We start from the raw sequence: 17,159 nt of genomic DNA, 5'->3' as shown, positions 1-17,159 counted from the left end.
TGGTATATATTCTGTATACTTATCAAATTGTATTCTATATAATTCATTATCAAAGAACAGAGATTATAACCTGGATTGGAATTATATTTGAGGCAACTATTTCCATGGAAAAATTTTGCAAGCCCTTTTAAATGGAGTAAAACCCTACCGACATGAGCCACCGTGCCATTTCTAGTAGAATCTTATCTTCAAGCCATTTCTAGTAGAATCAACGCTTAATACAGCTTTAAAAATAAGATAGCTTCAACACATTATATGTGTCTATCAATTTATACACAAATGTTTATTGAAGTGCCTATGATGTGTCCAGCACAGTCCTAGGCACCATTAAGATTATAAAGGTTGACTGACCCCTGCTCTCATGGACCTTACAGTCTAAAGAGCCAGAGAACATCTAGAAAACATCTAAGTGTTTGAGTGGTAGAGACAAGAAGTTTGGAGGAGATGAGGGGAAAACAGGTAGAGTAGTTGCAGGAGTCTCCAAGAAAGCCTGGAAGAAAGAGGATTCCAGTTCCTGAATGTGTAAGGCCTAGCTTAGTAGAGAACAGGGTGAGGCATTTGGGCAGGGCACACAGGCAGAAGTCAGTATGCAGTGAAAGAAAACAGTGGCCTCTTCAGGGAGCATTATGTACATGGAATTGTATCGAGCTAACAAGTTGGAAATGCAGGTTGTAGTCAACTATAGAGGATACTAAAACTCAGCTAAATAGTTTTTTTGTAGGCATTTGAAAGCCACTACAAACACTTGGGCAGGGGAAATGGTGTGGTGCCAATAGATCAAACAATATGTGCAGAATGCACTGCAGGAGAATGGTGAGGGAAGGAATTAGATACCATGGCAGTAATCCTGACACCAGAGGATGATGACAGCAATTAAGGAGCTGACAAAGAAATATAATCACAGGGCTTAGCCAGAAGAGTTTTCCTCTCTCACATGTTAAGAATTTAAAATATGTACAGTACTTTTAATTCAAATGATCATATTAGTCTGTTAAAAGAAAAATATCCAAAATAAGCGGTAAGCATGTTCTCACTCATAGGTGGGAACTGAACAGTGAGATCACTTGGACTCGGGAAGGGGAACATCAAACACTGGGGCCTATCACGGGGAGGGGGGAGGGGGAAGGGATGGCATTGGGAGTTATACCTGATGTAAATGACGAGTTGATGGGTGCTGACGAGTTGATGGGTGCAGCACACCAACATAGCACAAGTATACATATGTAACAAACCTGCATGTTATGCACATGTACCCTAGAACTTAAAGTATAATAAAAAAAAAAAGAAAAAAACACAAAATAAGCGGTAAAATAATCTATTTAAACATCTGCCATTTTTCAGTGATTGTTGTTTTGTTAATGTGGAAGCAATATTTTCTATGATTTATCTGCTGTATCTGTTTTGACTAAGCTATTACAGAAAGAAAAATCACTGAATTGCTATGGTTTTCTGAAATATCCAGAAAAATTAACCTGAAGCAGAGGGAAAAAATGACACCACACCATTAGCAGGTATTGTGTGAAACTTCTAAAAATGAAACTGACATTTATCTGACTTATTAGGAATAAATATAGTCTAATGAACTCTCTAATGAACCTTCCTCTCACCCTTTCTGGAAAGTGAGAGGCATGCTGGGCTGTACGTTCTCAGCCATGATTCTGATTAACAGGATGCTCTATTATTATAACCTCCCTCCCTGGTTGTATCCATGTCTTATTAAAATTTTTTTTTGGAGATGGGGTCTCGCTGTGTTGGCCAAACTGGTCTCAAACTCCTTGCCTCAAGTGATCCTCCCAAAGTGCTGGGATTACAGGCATGAGCCACCATGCCAAGCCTATGTCTTAAATGCACTGTATTTCCTTGTACTCCAGCTCCCTATTAGTGAAATGCCTATTAAAACATTTTCTAAGGCCAGCGTGGCAGTATGCATCAGTAGTCCCATCTATTTGGGAGGATGGCTTGAGGCCAGGAGTTAGAGACATGTGTTATAATCATGCCTGTGAATAGCCACTGCATTCCTGCCTGGGATGCAATATAACAAGACCCCATCTTTAAAAACAAAGTCTTATAGCGCTTCCGGCAAATCAACAGAAAGGAGAAAGAGCTCTAGAGTAAGAACAGTTGTTTCTTTTTTTAACAATTAGTGACAGGTGAGTATTGAGATGGCCAGCTAAAGAGAGAAGTTCTAGAACTCAGCTAGACCAGTATATTGCTTTATTTAAATTGGCTCAATATCCTATCTAAAGCTAGACTAGTGGTTTTCAAAGCATGGAGCCTCGACTGCATCAGCTATGTTAGAAATGCACATTTCTGGGTCCCACCTGAGGTCTACTGTATCAAACTCTGGGGGTGGGCCTAGCAGCCTTGGATTTTAACAAGCCTTCCAAGTGATTCTGATGTGAGCTAGATTTGGAAGCCCCTGAGATAGCCTTACTGGGAAGAAGCTGGACCCAGGCCCATAGTGTACTTGATGTTCCTGTGGTTGGTTCAGTTTCCAAACTTGTCTGCACATTGGAATCACCTGGAGAGCTTCAAAACTCCCAATGCCTGTGACCCATCACCAAAGATTGTGATTGAATAGGCCTGGGATATGGCCTGAGCTTTGGAATTTTTAAAGGATTCTCAAGTGATCTAATGTGCAGACAAGTTTGGAAACCCTTGGATAAATCAAAATACATCTTGAATCAAGGACCAGAGACAGCCAAAAAGAAAAGAGAAGACAAGACAACACACGTATTAGTTAAATTCCATTCAAGGAAGTTTCCTGGCTATTTCAGAGTACTGGAATGTTGTCATAATAATATTGCTTTACTTAAATTGGCTCAACAGCCTATCTAAAGAAATCTTTATTCTTGTAAACTACATTTTCTGAAATAAATTCCTGCATTACTTTGTTTGGAGGAAATCTGTAATTTTGGAATCAACAAGGGTTTGTGTCACTCTTTTCATTAAATATTCATCTATGCCATTTAATTGTCCAAAAATGGCATCAGGAACGTCTACACAAGTGGAAAGGAACTGTCTAAGTTTCTGTATACTTGATATGGCTTCTGTGATGGTGACTTTTGGTTGCTCTGGTAAAGATACCTCCTCTTCATCTTCACTTCCTGCTTCACTGGTATTTTCACCAGCCACCATGCCCTGGATGATGTTTGTGTCCTGAGAGATAATGAGATCATCATCTGCAGTAACAAAGTCCTGGAAATTTACTTCATTTGGGACACAGGTGGCAATAGCCACTGTGTGCCACAACTTTTCAATGGCAGTGTCTGGTTCACTGGCTGCTGATTCTATGTCACATTCTGCAAATTCCATAGGGATGATGCCTGCCTTCTGCCAACATATGACCACTGTGGATGGCTTGACTGACCACCATGCTGCAGCAATCATGTAGATGGCCTGCTTGATGTCCACCTCTTCTTGATCCTCCCTGCTGCTGAGCTTGAGGAGGATCTGTTTTAGAAGGTGGCTCCGGTATAGTACTTTCATGGTGTGAATTATGCCAAGATTCAGTGGCTGCAGGACAGCAGTACAGTTGGAGGGCAGATACCCAACCTGAATCCTTTCCAAGCGTGGAAGCATGTTATGAGCAGAGCAGTTGTCAATCAGCAAGAGGATCCGGCATTCCGCCCTCTTCATCCTGGCATCCACTTGCATCAGCCACTCATTAAACAGATCCCTTGTCATCCAAGCCCACTGGTTGGCTTGGTAATCACAAGGGAGGGAATGGATGTTCTTGAGGCAGCGTGGGCTGGCTGACCTACCAACGATCAATGGTCTCATTTTTTCAGTCCCCGAGGCATTGCAACAAAAGAGTGCTGTCAACCGCTGCTTTGCTTTCTTGCCCCCTCTACAATGGTCTCCTTTAGCAGCAAGTGTATGCTGGGGAAGCAACTGGAAAAACACTCCTGTCTCATCAGCATTAAAGATATCATCTGGGCTGTAGTCAGCAATCAGTTTTATAATTTCCCCTGCATGCCACTCGTTAACCTTATCTATTCCTAGACCATTCATTAATCTGTCAGTATCTTCTCTACAGACTGCTTTCAAAGCAATTCCGTGGCGATCTCTAAATCTGTTCAGCCAGCCCACACTTGCTTGAAAATTGTCATAGCCAAGCATGTTGGCCAAGTTTAGTGCTTTTTTCCGAATGACAGAACCAGTCACAAGAATGTTTTTGGCATGGATTTCTTGAAACCAAGCAAAAACAGCCTTATCAATGTCATCATAAAGAGCGCTCCTCATCCTTTTCCGCTGGGGTCCCACGGATGCCTCCCGTACCTTTTTTTCAAATTTGGTGCGATCCTTTAAGAATGTAGATAAAGTAGAGGGAGTGATACCAAATTCTTTTGCCACGTCACCTTTCCTCTTGCCCGAGTCTACAGCTTCCACAACTTTCATTTTCTCTTCCAGAGAGAACTGCTGATGCTTCTTGTTCCCCTTGTTTGCCATTTCCAGGGAGTGAGGGCTGGCCACAACTAACAGGGCTGTCTGGTTCCTCCTCGCAGCTTGCTTTGCCACAAGTGTGGCAAACTGAGAAGGTAAAATGGAGTACCTATCAGGAGACAAAGATAATGGATTTCCCCTAAAAGATGGTTCAGGTTTTCACAAATCATATTAGGAAACGACAATTTATGGTCAAAGTAAAGAGAAGATAGGATTCATGCTACTGACTTTTTGTAGAGGCTACTTATGAAGACTCATAGAATGTTTGAAACAGAAGGGATCTTATTATATAGTTTACTTAAACTTTCCGAAGTCCATAAAAATGGGAATAACAATGTTTGCTCTGCCTACCATGAGAACAGATTGAAATAGGCAGGGAAAGAACTTTGCATATAGCACTGTGCTGTATACATTCCAAGTTATTATCCAGTTTCTTTGATGGACACAGCAACTGTGGCCCTGGGAAGGGGCCTACCCAGGTTCATGCAGCTTAGATTTCTTAACTCAGATTACTATTTCTGCCAGGCCATGGTCCTGCTTGAAATTCCACCAAAATGAGATCTTCAAAGCTCTACCACCATCTTGCCTGGAAAGATTTTTACTGTGGGAAGATGTTTCTGGTAGCCATACATTCATTTTATATTTATAGGTGCCAAGCTTTAAGGGTACAGTAATGAACAAAAGAGTCAAGGTCTCTGTTCTTATGAAATATAAAATGTGGTGGGAAAGATAAATAAGTAAACAAGATAATTACAGAGGGTGATATGTGCTATAAAGGAAATAAAGACTATGACAAGGAATAAAAGAGGAAGATCTACTTACTATACAAAGGGTGGTCAGGGGTGTCCCCACTAAGATGGCACTGAAGCTGAGATCTTCAAGAATACGGGGAAACGGCTGTCCAGCAAAAGACATAGCATCAGCAAAACCTCAAAAGCAAAAATAGGCCGGGCGCGGTGGCTCACGACTGTAATCCCAGCACTTTGGGAGGCCGAAGTGGGCGGATCACTTGAGATCAGGAGTTTGAGACCAGCCTGGCCAACATGGCGAAACCCCAACTCTACTAAAAATACAAAAATTAGCCTGGCGTGGTGGTGGGTGCTTGTAATCCCAGCTACTTGGGAGGCTAAGGCAGGAGAATCACTTGAACCCAGGAGGCGGAGATTGCAGTGAGCTGAGATCGTGCCATTGCACTGCAGCGTGGGCAAAAAGAGCAACACTCCGTTTCAAAAAAAAAAAAAAACACACACATACACACCAAAAATAGCTTGAAGTATTCAGGGAACTGAAATATTTGCATGACTCCAAGTATATGACAAAGGTGGGTGGCCAGACCATTCAAAGATGCCATGGTAGGCTGGGTGCGGTAGCTCACACCTGTAATCCCAGCACTTTGGGAGGCTGAGGTGGGTAGATCAGGAGGTCAGGAGATCGAAACCATCCTAGCCAACATGATGAAACCCTGTCTCTACTAAAACTACAAAAATTAGCTGGGTGTGGTGGTGCGTGCCTGTAATCCCAGGTACTCGGGAGTTAGAGGTACAAGAATCGCTTGAACCCAGGAGGCGGAGGTTGCAGTGGGCCAACATCGCACCACTGCACTCCAGCCTGGCAACAGAGCGAGCCTCCGTCTCAGACAAACAAAAAAAGATGTCATGGTAAAGAGTTGGTATTTTGAGTGCAACAGAGATCCGCTGACGTTTTCAGGCATTTTAAAAGGATCACTTTGGCTGTTTTGTGGAAAATGGATCAAAGAGGCAAAGAGACCAATTAAGTGACAGATAATGGCAGAAGTCATGGGCAGGTTATAGTACTTCTCTGGGCCTGCTTTCTTTTTTCCTTTTTTAAATATATTTTTGAAAAGTCCCATGGTTGCAAACCACAAGACCAGATGATGCCTAAGGTCCTTCCAGATGTGAGTCTTGGACCCTAGATAGGTACTCCAAACTCAAATGCCTTTAGGGGCCAGGATGGTGGTGTAAGTGAGTGAAACAGGGATTGAAGTATTTGGAGAATCTTGTGGTGTATCCTGTCTAGAAGTATTCAGAATTTAAAACTAACAGTCCCCCTGCCCCAGGCTGGTCCAACAAAACATGATCCAAGAGTAGCAATTTTGGGTAATTGCCTTCGTAGGCATTTTATCATGAGAATCCTCAAAGGACAAGAGAAACTGCTGTGACTTTACGCTATGACTGTCCCTTCCCAAGGGTAGATTTTTACTATCACCTCCATACATTATCCATCCATTCGTGACATGTACTATGTATTAAGCAGTATGCTTGATGCCAGCCATACAGAGATGAATGGAGCATAGTGCCCACCTTTGAGGAGCCTACCAGGGAAGACAAACACTAGAGCATGTGAAAACTATAGCAGAGGTTACAGAGTACTACTGTAACATAAAAGTGCAGATAATCAACTGGAGTGGGGCATGGATGGCAGTGCACTTCAAAGAGGGAATATGGTGGGCCTTAAAGAATAAGCAAATAGGAACTCATGAGATGAAAGGAAATATTTAATATGAAAGGCGATGAAATGCTATAGAAAGTAGAATGTCCTTGTCAGGAAAAAAGAAGTCTTTGGAGAAGAAAGCAGGACCAAATCACAGGAAGTCCTAGTTAGGATTCTAGCTTGCATTTGGGGCATTAAGAGACTTTTGACGGTTTTTTGGTTTTGTTTTTTTTTGGAATGACATGATCAGATTTACAATTCAGTCTTTTGGTTGCAGGGTAGGGAACCTAATGGGTAAAGTTGATTTTCCTAAGAGATGGCCCTAAATCTGAATATAAAAGCAGGCTAGCCCAGTAGGCCATATATAGTTTGGATGTTAATTTGAGTGCAATAGGAAGCTACTGAAGGATTTTAAGAAAGGAGAGATGGCTGCCATGTAAAGAATAGAAGGGTATCAGAGAAAAAAAGCAGAAGTCTACACGAGATAATGGTGGCTTTGATTAGAGTAGTAATAGCGAGATGGTGAGCAGTAGTCAGTTTGGGGCTATGTTTTTGCAAGCCCTGTGATGGACCGGATGTGAGGTGAAGGAGGAGTCAAGGATAACGCCCAGGTTTCTGGTTTGAGCACTGAGCAATCCAGCGGATGATGGTGCCATTTACTGAGGTGGGAGGATCTACTGCGTAAACCTAATTTGTTAAGCACTTTACATGCTTAATATTGCTTACCTGTGGCAGGGCTGGGATTCAAACCCAGGGAGGCTCACAACAAAGCTAGCACTCCAAACACTACAGAGTGCTATATAGCTGGTTCTGGGAACTACTAATATTGAGAGGAGACATAGAAAGAATAAAGCAAGAGCCAAATCAAAGTCTTGGTCAACCTAAGTCGTCTGAATTTTATTTTAAGTGAATGAGACACGGGAGGGTTTTAAGCAGGGAGTGACTTGATCAGACAGGGCAAAATGATCAATCTGACTGCTTTGTGGAGAACAGACTGTAGAGGGAATGTGGGGAGAACTACATCAGTCCAGGCAGGAGATGATGGTGGCTAGAAGGTTGGTGACGGCGGTAGATGGAGAGAAGTAGACAGATTGGAAACACATTTGCAATACAGTGAGAGTTGTGCGGGAACTTGTACAAATGTGGATAACCTGTGACACTGGAGAGAAAGGACAATCCAATCCAATCCCTATTTGATTTACGGAAGCTCTCCACACGGTCATTCAGCTCAACATAAGTCACTCCAGGAACTCACTACCACCACTATTCGTGGGCCAGTGGGAGAGACGGATTGAGGGCAGATCACTGGAGTGATGAAGGCGCTACTTGATGCGGCACTACGTATGAACCCGATCTTGAATGAGAGGGAAAGACGGGGCACGCAGAAATCAGGCCTTGAACGTCGTGCTGAGGAGAGGGTGGCTTCCCAGCGCCCGACGTGGCTCTGAGAGGTGAGGCGGGGTCTAGATCCCTCACGCTCAGCACAGCCCCGCCCCTGTTACCTGAACGCCCCACAGCTGTGCCCAGGGGCTGGGCGGCCGGGGGGCCCCACCCCCGGCAACCACAGCTTCCTCCTCTGCCCGGGACCTCTGGCCGGAAGCAGTCCCTTCGCCTTAATAGACCCCCTCCAAGCCTTTGAGTATTTCGTATGGGTCCGCCCCCAAGCTACAGCTGGGCTGTTGCGCTTGCGCGAGGGGTCGCACGCAGTCACGCGCCGCCGACCGCTTCCGGTGCGCCGCGAGGGCAGCCGGGACGGGTCTCCCTGGCGATCCGTGGTGTGCTGCTGCTCAGCGGCCAAACCAGTGCCTCGGTGACGACTGTGTACCTGTTGTCTTCCTCGAGCTCCCCGGGGCTTGACCCCCGGGGCCCTCGGCAGGCATCGGTGAGGAGCCTGCGGAGCGAACCTGTGCTCCTGCACTTGTCCTTCACGACCCCATATCGCGACTCCGAGGAGGGGAAGCGAGGGGGCTGTCGCGACTCCGCGCCGTGTGTCGCCGGGCGGGGCCGCGGGGCCGGGGCTCCTCCAGCCCCCGGGATGCGCGCGCGAGCCCTCGCCTCCACTTCCTTGTTGCTGCTGTCACGATTGGAGCCGCCTCTCGCCGACAGCGGGGAGAGCGAGTGCGCCAGCCATCCCCCTCGTCGAGCCCCCGGGCCGAGCGCCTCCGGGAATGTGAGCGGCGCGGCTTGCACGTTCCTCCGGGTAAGTCCCGCCTTCGAGGGTCGCGTCGAGCCGCTGGGCGACCTCGAGTTGGCTGCTGCGGCTCTCTGAGCCTCGACTGACTCTTCCACAAAGTAGGGCCACTGAGCCTTAGTGTCCTCCTTCCGCAATCCGTATGGGACATTCAGATGTCCCAGACGTCTTATCTTGACCAATACTTTGTCTGGTTTGGCTCTTGCTTCATTCATGACCCAGAATGAGGGAAAGTAGCTAGCCCAGAGTCAAACTGTGGCCCATGGCCGAGCCCTCAAAGGCCATCTCGTCAGATTCCAAGGAGGATGTGATGGGACAGGGAAAGTGTCTCGCATATTTCAAGTATTGACCTTATTTTACAAACTGTATTTTACAGATGAAATAACGGAGACTTAGGGTAAGTAGACTGCTTAAGGTCATAGGGCCGCGTGCTGGTGCGACCGTGTAGCCTGCACTAGAACCCGGATTTTCTGTCCTCCAGAGCCTTTCGTTTTTAACCTTTATATTGTCCTGCCTTTTTTTGCATTGCTATACTGCGGCCTCCAGTCTGATAACAAACTTGGACCCAGGCTTAGAAGAGGGTAGTAAAACAAAACCCTAGGATGCTCTCTTCCTGCCCTCAGCCCAAGGTGGTTGTAATGACTGTTTCTTAACCCGTTTTGCCCAGAGTGCTTAGTACCCTATATGCCATTCATTACAGATGCTCTCCTGCAGTTACTGCCCTTCTCCACAAGGGTTTCAACCGCCCAGAAGTCAGTTAAGGGCAAAAAAGAGCAGTCCCCACGTAGCCTTGATTTGAACTCCTGCTTCCCTTATCATTTACTGGACTATTGTTTTCCCAGCCAAGTTGTAGACTGTGTTCTCTTCCTGGGTTGCACTATGGCAGTTAGAATGTAGGTTTTGTTTTGTTTTCTTTAAGTTTAGTTTTGTTTTAATGGGAAGAGGAATCATTTATTAGAGATGACAGAGAACTAGGAAGAACCTTAAAAATAATGTGTGCTTAACCTGGGGTATATCCTTAAAATTATAGGTGAAATACAGTGTGTCTGCATTTTCTAGGATAGTTTTTTGTTTTTTGTTTTTTGTTTTGCTTTTGCAACATTGTCAAAAGAATTCTTGCCTCCAAAAGATTAGGAGCCACTGGGTTCATCCTCTTCTCACAGTAGAAACAGTTGAAATTTAGGATGTGGAATAGACTTCTCTGGGATCATAAGGTTAGAGTTTAGGTCTCTTGACTCCACATGCGGTGCTCATTATGCCTTATTTGTGGAGTGAGGTCTAATTGAGAGGTGAGTGGGCTTTGTACTGCACATATCAGTCCCATATTTACCACCACAACTGCTTCTTCACATAATTCTAAATTTTCTCCTGACAGATTTTCAGGGGCAACTATGTTATTTCCCTCTTGTAAAATTCAAGTGGTTTCTGTGAGCCTTTCTCGCTCCAAGGATTGAGACTTGTGGTAAAACTCCAATTTAGAACTTGGCTGCAAAAAAAGCTAACTCTTCTTGAAGTAGTTATTGTTTTTTTTATGCCTGTTTTCCTAGACACAAAAGCTGTTAGTAGATTCTCTGTTTGTTAGCCCAGCACCAGAGAGCTGATATTGGTTGGTGAGATGAGTGTTTAGATCTGTGCTGTCTCTAGCTCCTAGCCTATGTTGCTATTTAAATTAATTACAATTGGCCAGGTGTGATGGTGTCTCATGCCTGTAATCCCAGCACTTTGGGAGGCCAAGGCAGGAGGATTGCTTGAGCCTAGGAGTTTGAGAGCAGCTTGGATAACATAGTGAGATCTCATCTCTACAAACATTTAAAAATTTGCCAGACGTGGTGGTGCACATGTGTAGTCCCAGCTACTTGGGAGGCCAAGGTGGGAAGATCTCTTGAGCCTGGGAGGTGGAGGCTACAGTGAGACAAGATCGCATCACTGCACTCCAGCCCAGTGGACAGAGTGAGACCTTGTCTTAAAAATAAATACATTTAAAATTAAAACTAATTCAATTCTTCAGTCACACTAGCCATATTTCTTTTTTTTTTTTTCTTTTGAGACCGAGTCTTGCTCTGTCACCCGGGCTGGAGTCCAGTGGCGCAATCTCTGCTCACTGCAAGCTCCGCCTTCCATTTCACACCATTCTCCTGCCTCAGCCTCCAGAGTAACTGGGACTACAGGCACTCGCCAGCACGCCCGGCTAATTTTTTTGCATTGTTAGTAGAGACAGGGTTTCACTGTGTTAGCCAGGATGGTCTTGATCTCCTGACCTCGTGATCCGCTTGCCTCGGCCTCCCAAAGTGCTGGATTACAAGCGTCAGCCACCGCGCCCTGCCTGCACTGGCCATATTTCAAGTGCTCGATAGCCATATTTCAAGTGCTCGATAGCCGTATGTGGCTGGTGGCTACTATATTTGACAGCACAGATGTAGAACATTTCCATCATCAGAGTTTATTGAACAGTGCTGGTTTGGAGAGTTGCCAGTAGAGATGGGTAGCAGTGTAGCATAACGAAAGAAGGCCCAGGGAGTTGGATTTTTTAATTGAAAATCTATCTCTCAAGTCCCTGTTTGGGCTTGGTGGCCTTGGGAAGGTTGTTAAGCATCTCAGACACAGATAATAGTCTTTAACAGAGGCCAGATATGGTGGCTCACGCTTGTAATTACAGCATTTTGGGAGGCTGAGGTAAGAGGATCGTGTGAGCCCAGGAGTTCAAGACCAGCCTTGACAACATAGCGAGAGCTCATCTCTATTATTATTTTTTAAATTATGTAAAATTTTTTTTAAAAAGTAATGAACTCTTTCATTTTTTTTTTGCTGCCAATTACCTGACTTTAGGAATGAACCCAGCTGGGCACGGTGTAATCCCACTCATGCCTGTAATGCCAACAGTTTGAGAGACCAAGGTGGGCAGATCGCCTGAGTCCAGGATTTTGAGACCAGCTTGGCCAATATGGCAAAACCCCATCTCTCCAAAAAATACAAAAAATTAGTCGGTCGTGGTGACATCACCTATAGTCCCAGCTACTCAGGAGGCTGAGATGGAAGGATTGCTTGAGCCCAGGAGGTTGAGGCTGTAGTGAGCCCAGAGTGTGCCACTGTACTCCAGCAACAGAGTGAGACCCTGTCTCAAAAAAAAACAAAAAACAAAAAACCCTTTTCATTTGTATAGCACTTGACTATTTTCTTTTTTTTTTTTTTAATTAAAAAAGATTTTATTTTAAAATAGAGATAGGGTCTCACTATATTGACCGGGCTGGCCTCAAAACTCCTGACCTCAAGCAATCCTCCCATCTCAGTCTCCCAAAGTGCTGGGATTATAGATGTGAGCCACTGTGCCCAGTCAGTTATTTTTAAATAGAGTTGTGTCTGTTGTATCCTTTGAGTCTTACCACTATAAATCTGTGAGAAGGTAGGTGAGACATCTCTTTTTTAATACATGAGAGGGAGAAAGCTGAACAAAAAGCAGCTAAAAGACCTGCCCAAAATAGCACAAGCTGGCAGAGTGTAAAGAAATCTCTTATATACAGACCCTTACTACATATTTGAATGAATCAATGAAGGCATTTGCTTAAGTTGATGAAACATAGGAGGAATGGGCCAGAACTTCTGATTTCTGGTCAAGCATTCTTTTTACCTGTTTCCGTATGGAATTGTTATAATTTGGGGCTAATAAATCTTTGCATAAAAGGGGTTGGTGGGTACTGTATCCCGTGAATATAAGTGAAAAGTCTTTCTAAGTCAGTGGTCGCAAATTTGCCCGGTCTAAGGAATTACCTGAGGCATTTGTTAAGCATGTGGATTTCCATACCCTCAGGAGATTCTGATTCAGAAGGGCTAAAGTGGAGCTCTGGAATCTGTATGTTAAACAACCAACCCAGGTGCCTCTTAGGATATACTGGGTTTGGGAAATGTCTAAGCCTTAAGGCACTGGCAGAGGTGAGGGGTTATTTGATCAGGAAACTGCTGCCCCTCTTAGGGTAAATTCTGGAAACTTTATTTTGACTTTCCTTTCCTTTAGCCATGGATGCATCATATGATGGTACTGAGGTAACTGTCGTGATGGAGGAAATTGAGGAAGCCTATTGTTACACCTCTCCTGGGCCACCCAAGAAGAAGAAAAAGTATAAAATACATGGAGAGAAGGCCAAGAAACCCAGGTTAGCCAACACAATTTGGTTGCTGCTAGCATTTATAAACAGAAGTTGCTTGGAGAGCTGCATTGAGGAAAACTTTTAAGACTCTTTGAAAAAGAATGTTATTATTGAAGTCGTGGGTCGAGGGATGGGGAGTGGGAAGTGAAGAGATTTCTGCCAGCATTGCTATTACTGGCTAGACTTTGCTTTTGTTTTCAAGTTGTCACAAGAAATTGTACCATACGGATGGTAGAAGCTAGGTACAAAAGAGCTACATTATTTATTATTATGCCATTGTTGTTATTTAAACATTTAAAACAAAGCATTAATAAAATTACAAAATCAGAAATAAGGCCGGGTGTGATGGTTCATGCCTGTAATCCCAGCATTTTGGAAGGCCGAGACGGGTGGGTCACCTGAGGTCAGGAGTTCAAGACCAGCCTGACCAACATGGAGAAACCCCATCTCTACTAAATATATAAAATTAGCCAGGCGTAGTGGCGCACGCCTGTAATCCCACCTGCTTGGGAAGCTGAGGCAGGAGAATCAGTTGAACCTGGGAGGTGGAGGTTGCGGTGAGCCAAGATTGTGCCATTGCACTACAGCCTGGGCATCAAGAACAAAACTCCATCTCAAAAAAGAAGAAAAAAACCACACAAAAAGAAATAATACCAATTACATCTGTACACAATATCCAAATTGTAGCTCTAATTTCACTCTTGACTGTGAATACCTCAAACTTGCTGAAACTACCAGCATTGGTCATTTTGATTGGTCTGCTTGCTTCCCTCTCTCATCCATGGGGAGATGCTATTGACCAGATTGGTGACCAAAGGCTGCGTAGAGGAGTACAGAGTATGAGTGATAACCAGCCCCTTGAGGAAGCTTTCCCTGAGAGTGGAATGACAGGACAGGACGCCTGTATCTTTCTTTGCTTCTGTTGGGTTTAAAATCATTCCTGCACAAAAGGTGATCTTTAAGAAAGCCAGTCAAATGAGCCTTTGCCTCCAGATTTCTGAAGAGAAAACAGCCACTTGCTATCTTTACCATTCATTTTCCCCTACTCCCTTGGAGCCCCTTATCTTCCTGGATAGTTACTCCTGACTGTAATATACTGGCTCCAATGTAGTAACTTTAATATGGTAGCTTATATAGGCATTTCTCCTATACCATGAGTTTTTATATTACAAACTGAATGTAATATAATTTGTGTTGTACTGACAGCTATCAGTTATAATCAGGAATAAGATTATAACTTATTATAACACCATCTGAGGATGTTATTTAAATGTTGCTTTGCTTCACTTTCAGTCCCTATTTAGATAAATGCTTAGAAATGAGAAGCTGGGTTTTATCAACCTCTTGACTACCCATACCTTAGCATAGTAGTACTTACTGGTTGAATGATGGAAAGCCTGAAGAAGTCATTGCTTCCTCAGGTCTGCTTACCTCCTGTACTATTACGACATCTACCTGAAAGTGCAGCAGGAGCTCCCCCACCTCCCCCAGTCTGAGATCAATAAGAAGATTAGTGAGAGTTGGAGGCTTCTCAGCGTGGCGGAGAGGAGTTACTACTTGGAGAAAGCCAAACTAGAGAAGGAAGGTTTGGATCCTGTAAGTAATTTTTTTTTTTCAGCTATTTTTTCCACTGGTTCAGTGATGAAGGCCTTAGGGAAACGAAGCCCCTTGTTCTCTTTCCTTTTCTTTTTTTGGGGAAACTTTTATCATTTTGTCCTTCTTGACTCTGAGCTTACTTGTTTCCATTTTGATGATGCCCTGCACTCTCTTGTCCTCTTCGGTTGCAGCAATACGTGGAGCTGACATTTTTTGTGTTTTCTACAGTGAGTCTTAGGTTCCTTTTCTAAATTGTAGTGTAACTTGGAGCCCTTTGTAGTTACTATAATATAGTAGCTTTAATGTAGTAACCTTAATATAGTAGTTTGTATAGGCTTTTCTCCTACCCCTTGAGTTTTCATATTACAGATTGAATGTAGTATATTGTACTAATTGCTATCAGTTATAATCAGGAATAAGGCTTGCATGTTTAGAGGTAGAGAGAGCTGCTTGTGTAATACAGTACCACATTATTTTGTTAGCACTGGTGGTTGGAAATTATGCTAAAAGCAAAAATGTCAGTAAAGCCAAAGATGGTGGAGAATACCGAGGCTTTGGGTGCTTGGGTTAAAGGACTAACAAGGAAGCATTTAGATTTATGTCTGTCAGCATTTTCTTATTTCTAGTTCACAATAACAAAACACACTGACAGCTATTTAAACTGCTGGGTTTTTGTTTTTTTGAGAGTATCCCTGTCATGGCATACACTGCTGTTTTTTTAAACCAAAATTCCTGCAGGAGGAATAACCTTGCTGTTGCAGACTGTAATATTTTAACCTTAACTCCTTATTTCAATAGAAACAATTGTCTGTAACTTCTGTTTTGGTGGTGTAGAGCAACAGCAACAACTATGTAATAGCAGAACAGGTTTTATTTTCTCTTGTTGGAGCCCATCTGCTACTGCCGTTTAAATTATTTTGTGCTTATTGGCCTGGCATTCTTCTTTCTGGGAGAGCTTTGTCTTACCTACAGGCTTGGAGATGCTACTCTGTGCTCCCTCCTCTAGGTGATTTGTTTATTAACAGTGAATCTGTGAAATAATCCCTATAGTGGATGATGAAGTCTAAGAAAAGTTTATCTACTCCCTTCGGTTTCCTTACTATAATAAAATCAGCAATCTAGGCAGGGTGTGGTAGCTCATACCTGTAAACCCAGCACTTTAATAGGCTGAGGTAGGAGGATCACTTGAGCCCAGGAGTTTAAGACTAGCCTGGGCAAGATGGCGAAACTTTATCTCTACAAAAAAAAGTGGCGGGGGAAAGATTAGCCAGGCGTGGTGGCACACACCTGTAGTCCCAGCCACTCAGGAAGCTGATGTGGGAGGATCACTTGAGCCCGGGAAGTCGAGGTTGCAGTGAGCGGTGATTGTGCCATTGCACTCTAGCCTAGGCAACAGAGTGAGACTCTGTTTCATACACAAACACACACACACACATACAAAATCAACACAATCTGTCTTTATCATGCACAATCTTTTTGTGCATGATAAAGAAAATCCTATGTAATCCTGGAGTGATTTGGTTTTTAAAACTATACACTAATGTAGATCATTATCAAGACTTTAAAAAAATTTAAATCGTCTGCAATGATTCTTCCTTATTTACATGCTTATTTATATCTACCACTATCTCTGCCGCTGCCACCAAGAACATGAATAGGTTAGTTCTGATAATAGCCGAGTGACCATTGTAACTTTTGAGTCTTGGTTTCCTCATCTGTAAAATGGCAATAGTCTCTTCTCGTAATGTTTAAAATAGGTAATGTAAATCACCTAGCTGAATTCTTGACAATACTGACAAAATAAATATTACCCTTTAGTAGATTAAACATTCAGTGACCATATAATAAGGAAAAGTGGCATTTATTGAGTACCTGAAATATACCAAGACTGAGTGAAGCTTTATGTGCTGTGTTTGACCTCTCCCAGACTGCCTGGTGTGATGGGAAGACACTCAGTGTCTTCATACCTTAGTAGCCTGTCAGAGCCCTGTGGCAGGCCGTCCTCCTCAGCAGCCCTTCAGGTCTCTTGCCAATTGCAGGTTCCAGTGTTATGCCTTCTAGTCTATAAAATGATTATCATTCAGGCCTTCCAGGTTTCTTTGTGCTTGGATTTGTTAAGTCCAGACCATCCTATGTGTATTTGCCACCATTTAGTCTTGTTCTCCTAACATGGCTGCTTCAAAGGTTGGCTTGAGAATGCCATTTCCCCATTACCTCTCCAATAAAGGCTCCATAAAAGATTCAGTCCATCTGCTTTTATGTTTCGTCTGAGTGCTGCTTTTAACTTTTCATTTCTGAGTGCTTCCTTTATGCCTTAAGTAGTCTCATCGACT

The 17,159-nt window shown here is 43.6% G+C and overlaps 3 protein-coding genes across 6 annotated transcripts in view; 2 read left to right on the top strand and 1 right to left on the bottom strand.

The window, feature by feature from the left end:
- Positions 1 to 2,787: 2,787 nt before the first annotated feature.
- Positions 2,788 to 8,475, bottom strand: TIGD6 (tigger transposable element derived 6). Its single transcript, XM_017875798.1, has 2 exons — positions 8,400 to 8,475; positions 2,788 to 4,555 (listed from the first exon to the last, which is right to left on the bottom strand). The coding sequence occupies exon 2, from the start codon at positions 4,450 to 4,452 to the stop codon at positions 2,887 to 2,889; it is 1,566 nt and encodes a 521-aa protein (XP_017731287.1). The 5' UTR covers positions 4,453 to 4,555; positions 8,400 to 8,475; the 3' UTR covers positions 2,788 to 2,886.
- Positions 8,476 to 8,531: 56 nt separating this feature from the next.
- Positions 8,532 to 17,159, top strand: part of HMGXB3 (HMG-box containing 3) — a 52,555-nt gene continuing 43,927 nt past the window's right edge. For 3 of the 4 annotated variants that reach the window (XM_017875796.1, XM_017875794.1, XM_017875795.1), the window contains exons 1-3: positions 9,010 to 9,097; positions 13,098 to 13,236; positions 14,652 to 14,826. In XM_017875796.1, the coding sequence (XP_017731285.1) occupies positions 13,100 to 13,236; positions 14,652 to 14,826 (312 nt within the window). In that variant the 5' untranslated portion in view covers positions 9,010 to 9,097; positions 13,098 to 13,099. Of the gene's footprint in view, positions 9,098 to 13,097; positions 13,237 to 14,651; positions 14,827 to 17,159 lie in introns of all 4 variants that reach the window. The other variant, XM_017875793.1, reaches the window with a different exon arrangement.
- LOC108532082 (uncharacterized) lies at positions 8,537 to 9,166 on the top strand. Its single transcript, XM_017875852.1, has one exon. The coding sequence runs from the start codon at positions 8,546 to 8,548 to the stop codon at positions 9,164 to 9,166; it is 621 nt and encodes a 206-aa protein (XP_017731341.1). The 5' UTR covers positions 8,537 to 8,545.

This window comes from Rhinopithecus bieti, unplaced genomic scaffold, assembly GCF_001698545.2.
Source record: "Rhinopithecus bieti isolate Rb0 unplaced genomic scaffold, ASM169854v2 scaffold_7673, whole genome shotgun sequence".
NCBI lineage: Eukaryota > Metazoa > Chordata > Mammalia > Primates > Cercopithecidae > Rhinopithecus > Rhinopithecus bieti.
This window is presented reverse-complemented; position numbering and strand designations above follow the sequence as displayed.

What these genes read in the sequence shown, in the direction of transcription:
- LOC108532082 (XM_017875852.1), top strand. Translation starts at nt 8,546, where the DNA reads ATGGGTCCGCCCCCAAGCTACAGCTGGGCTGTTGCGCTTGCGCGAGGG.
- TIGD6 (XM_017875798.1), bottom strand. Translation starts at nt 4,452, where the DNA reads ATGGCAAACAAGGGGAACAAGAAGCATCAGCAGTTCTCTCTGGAAGAG.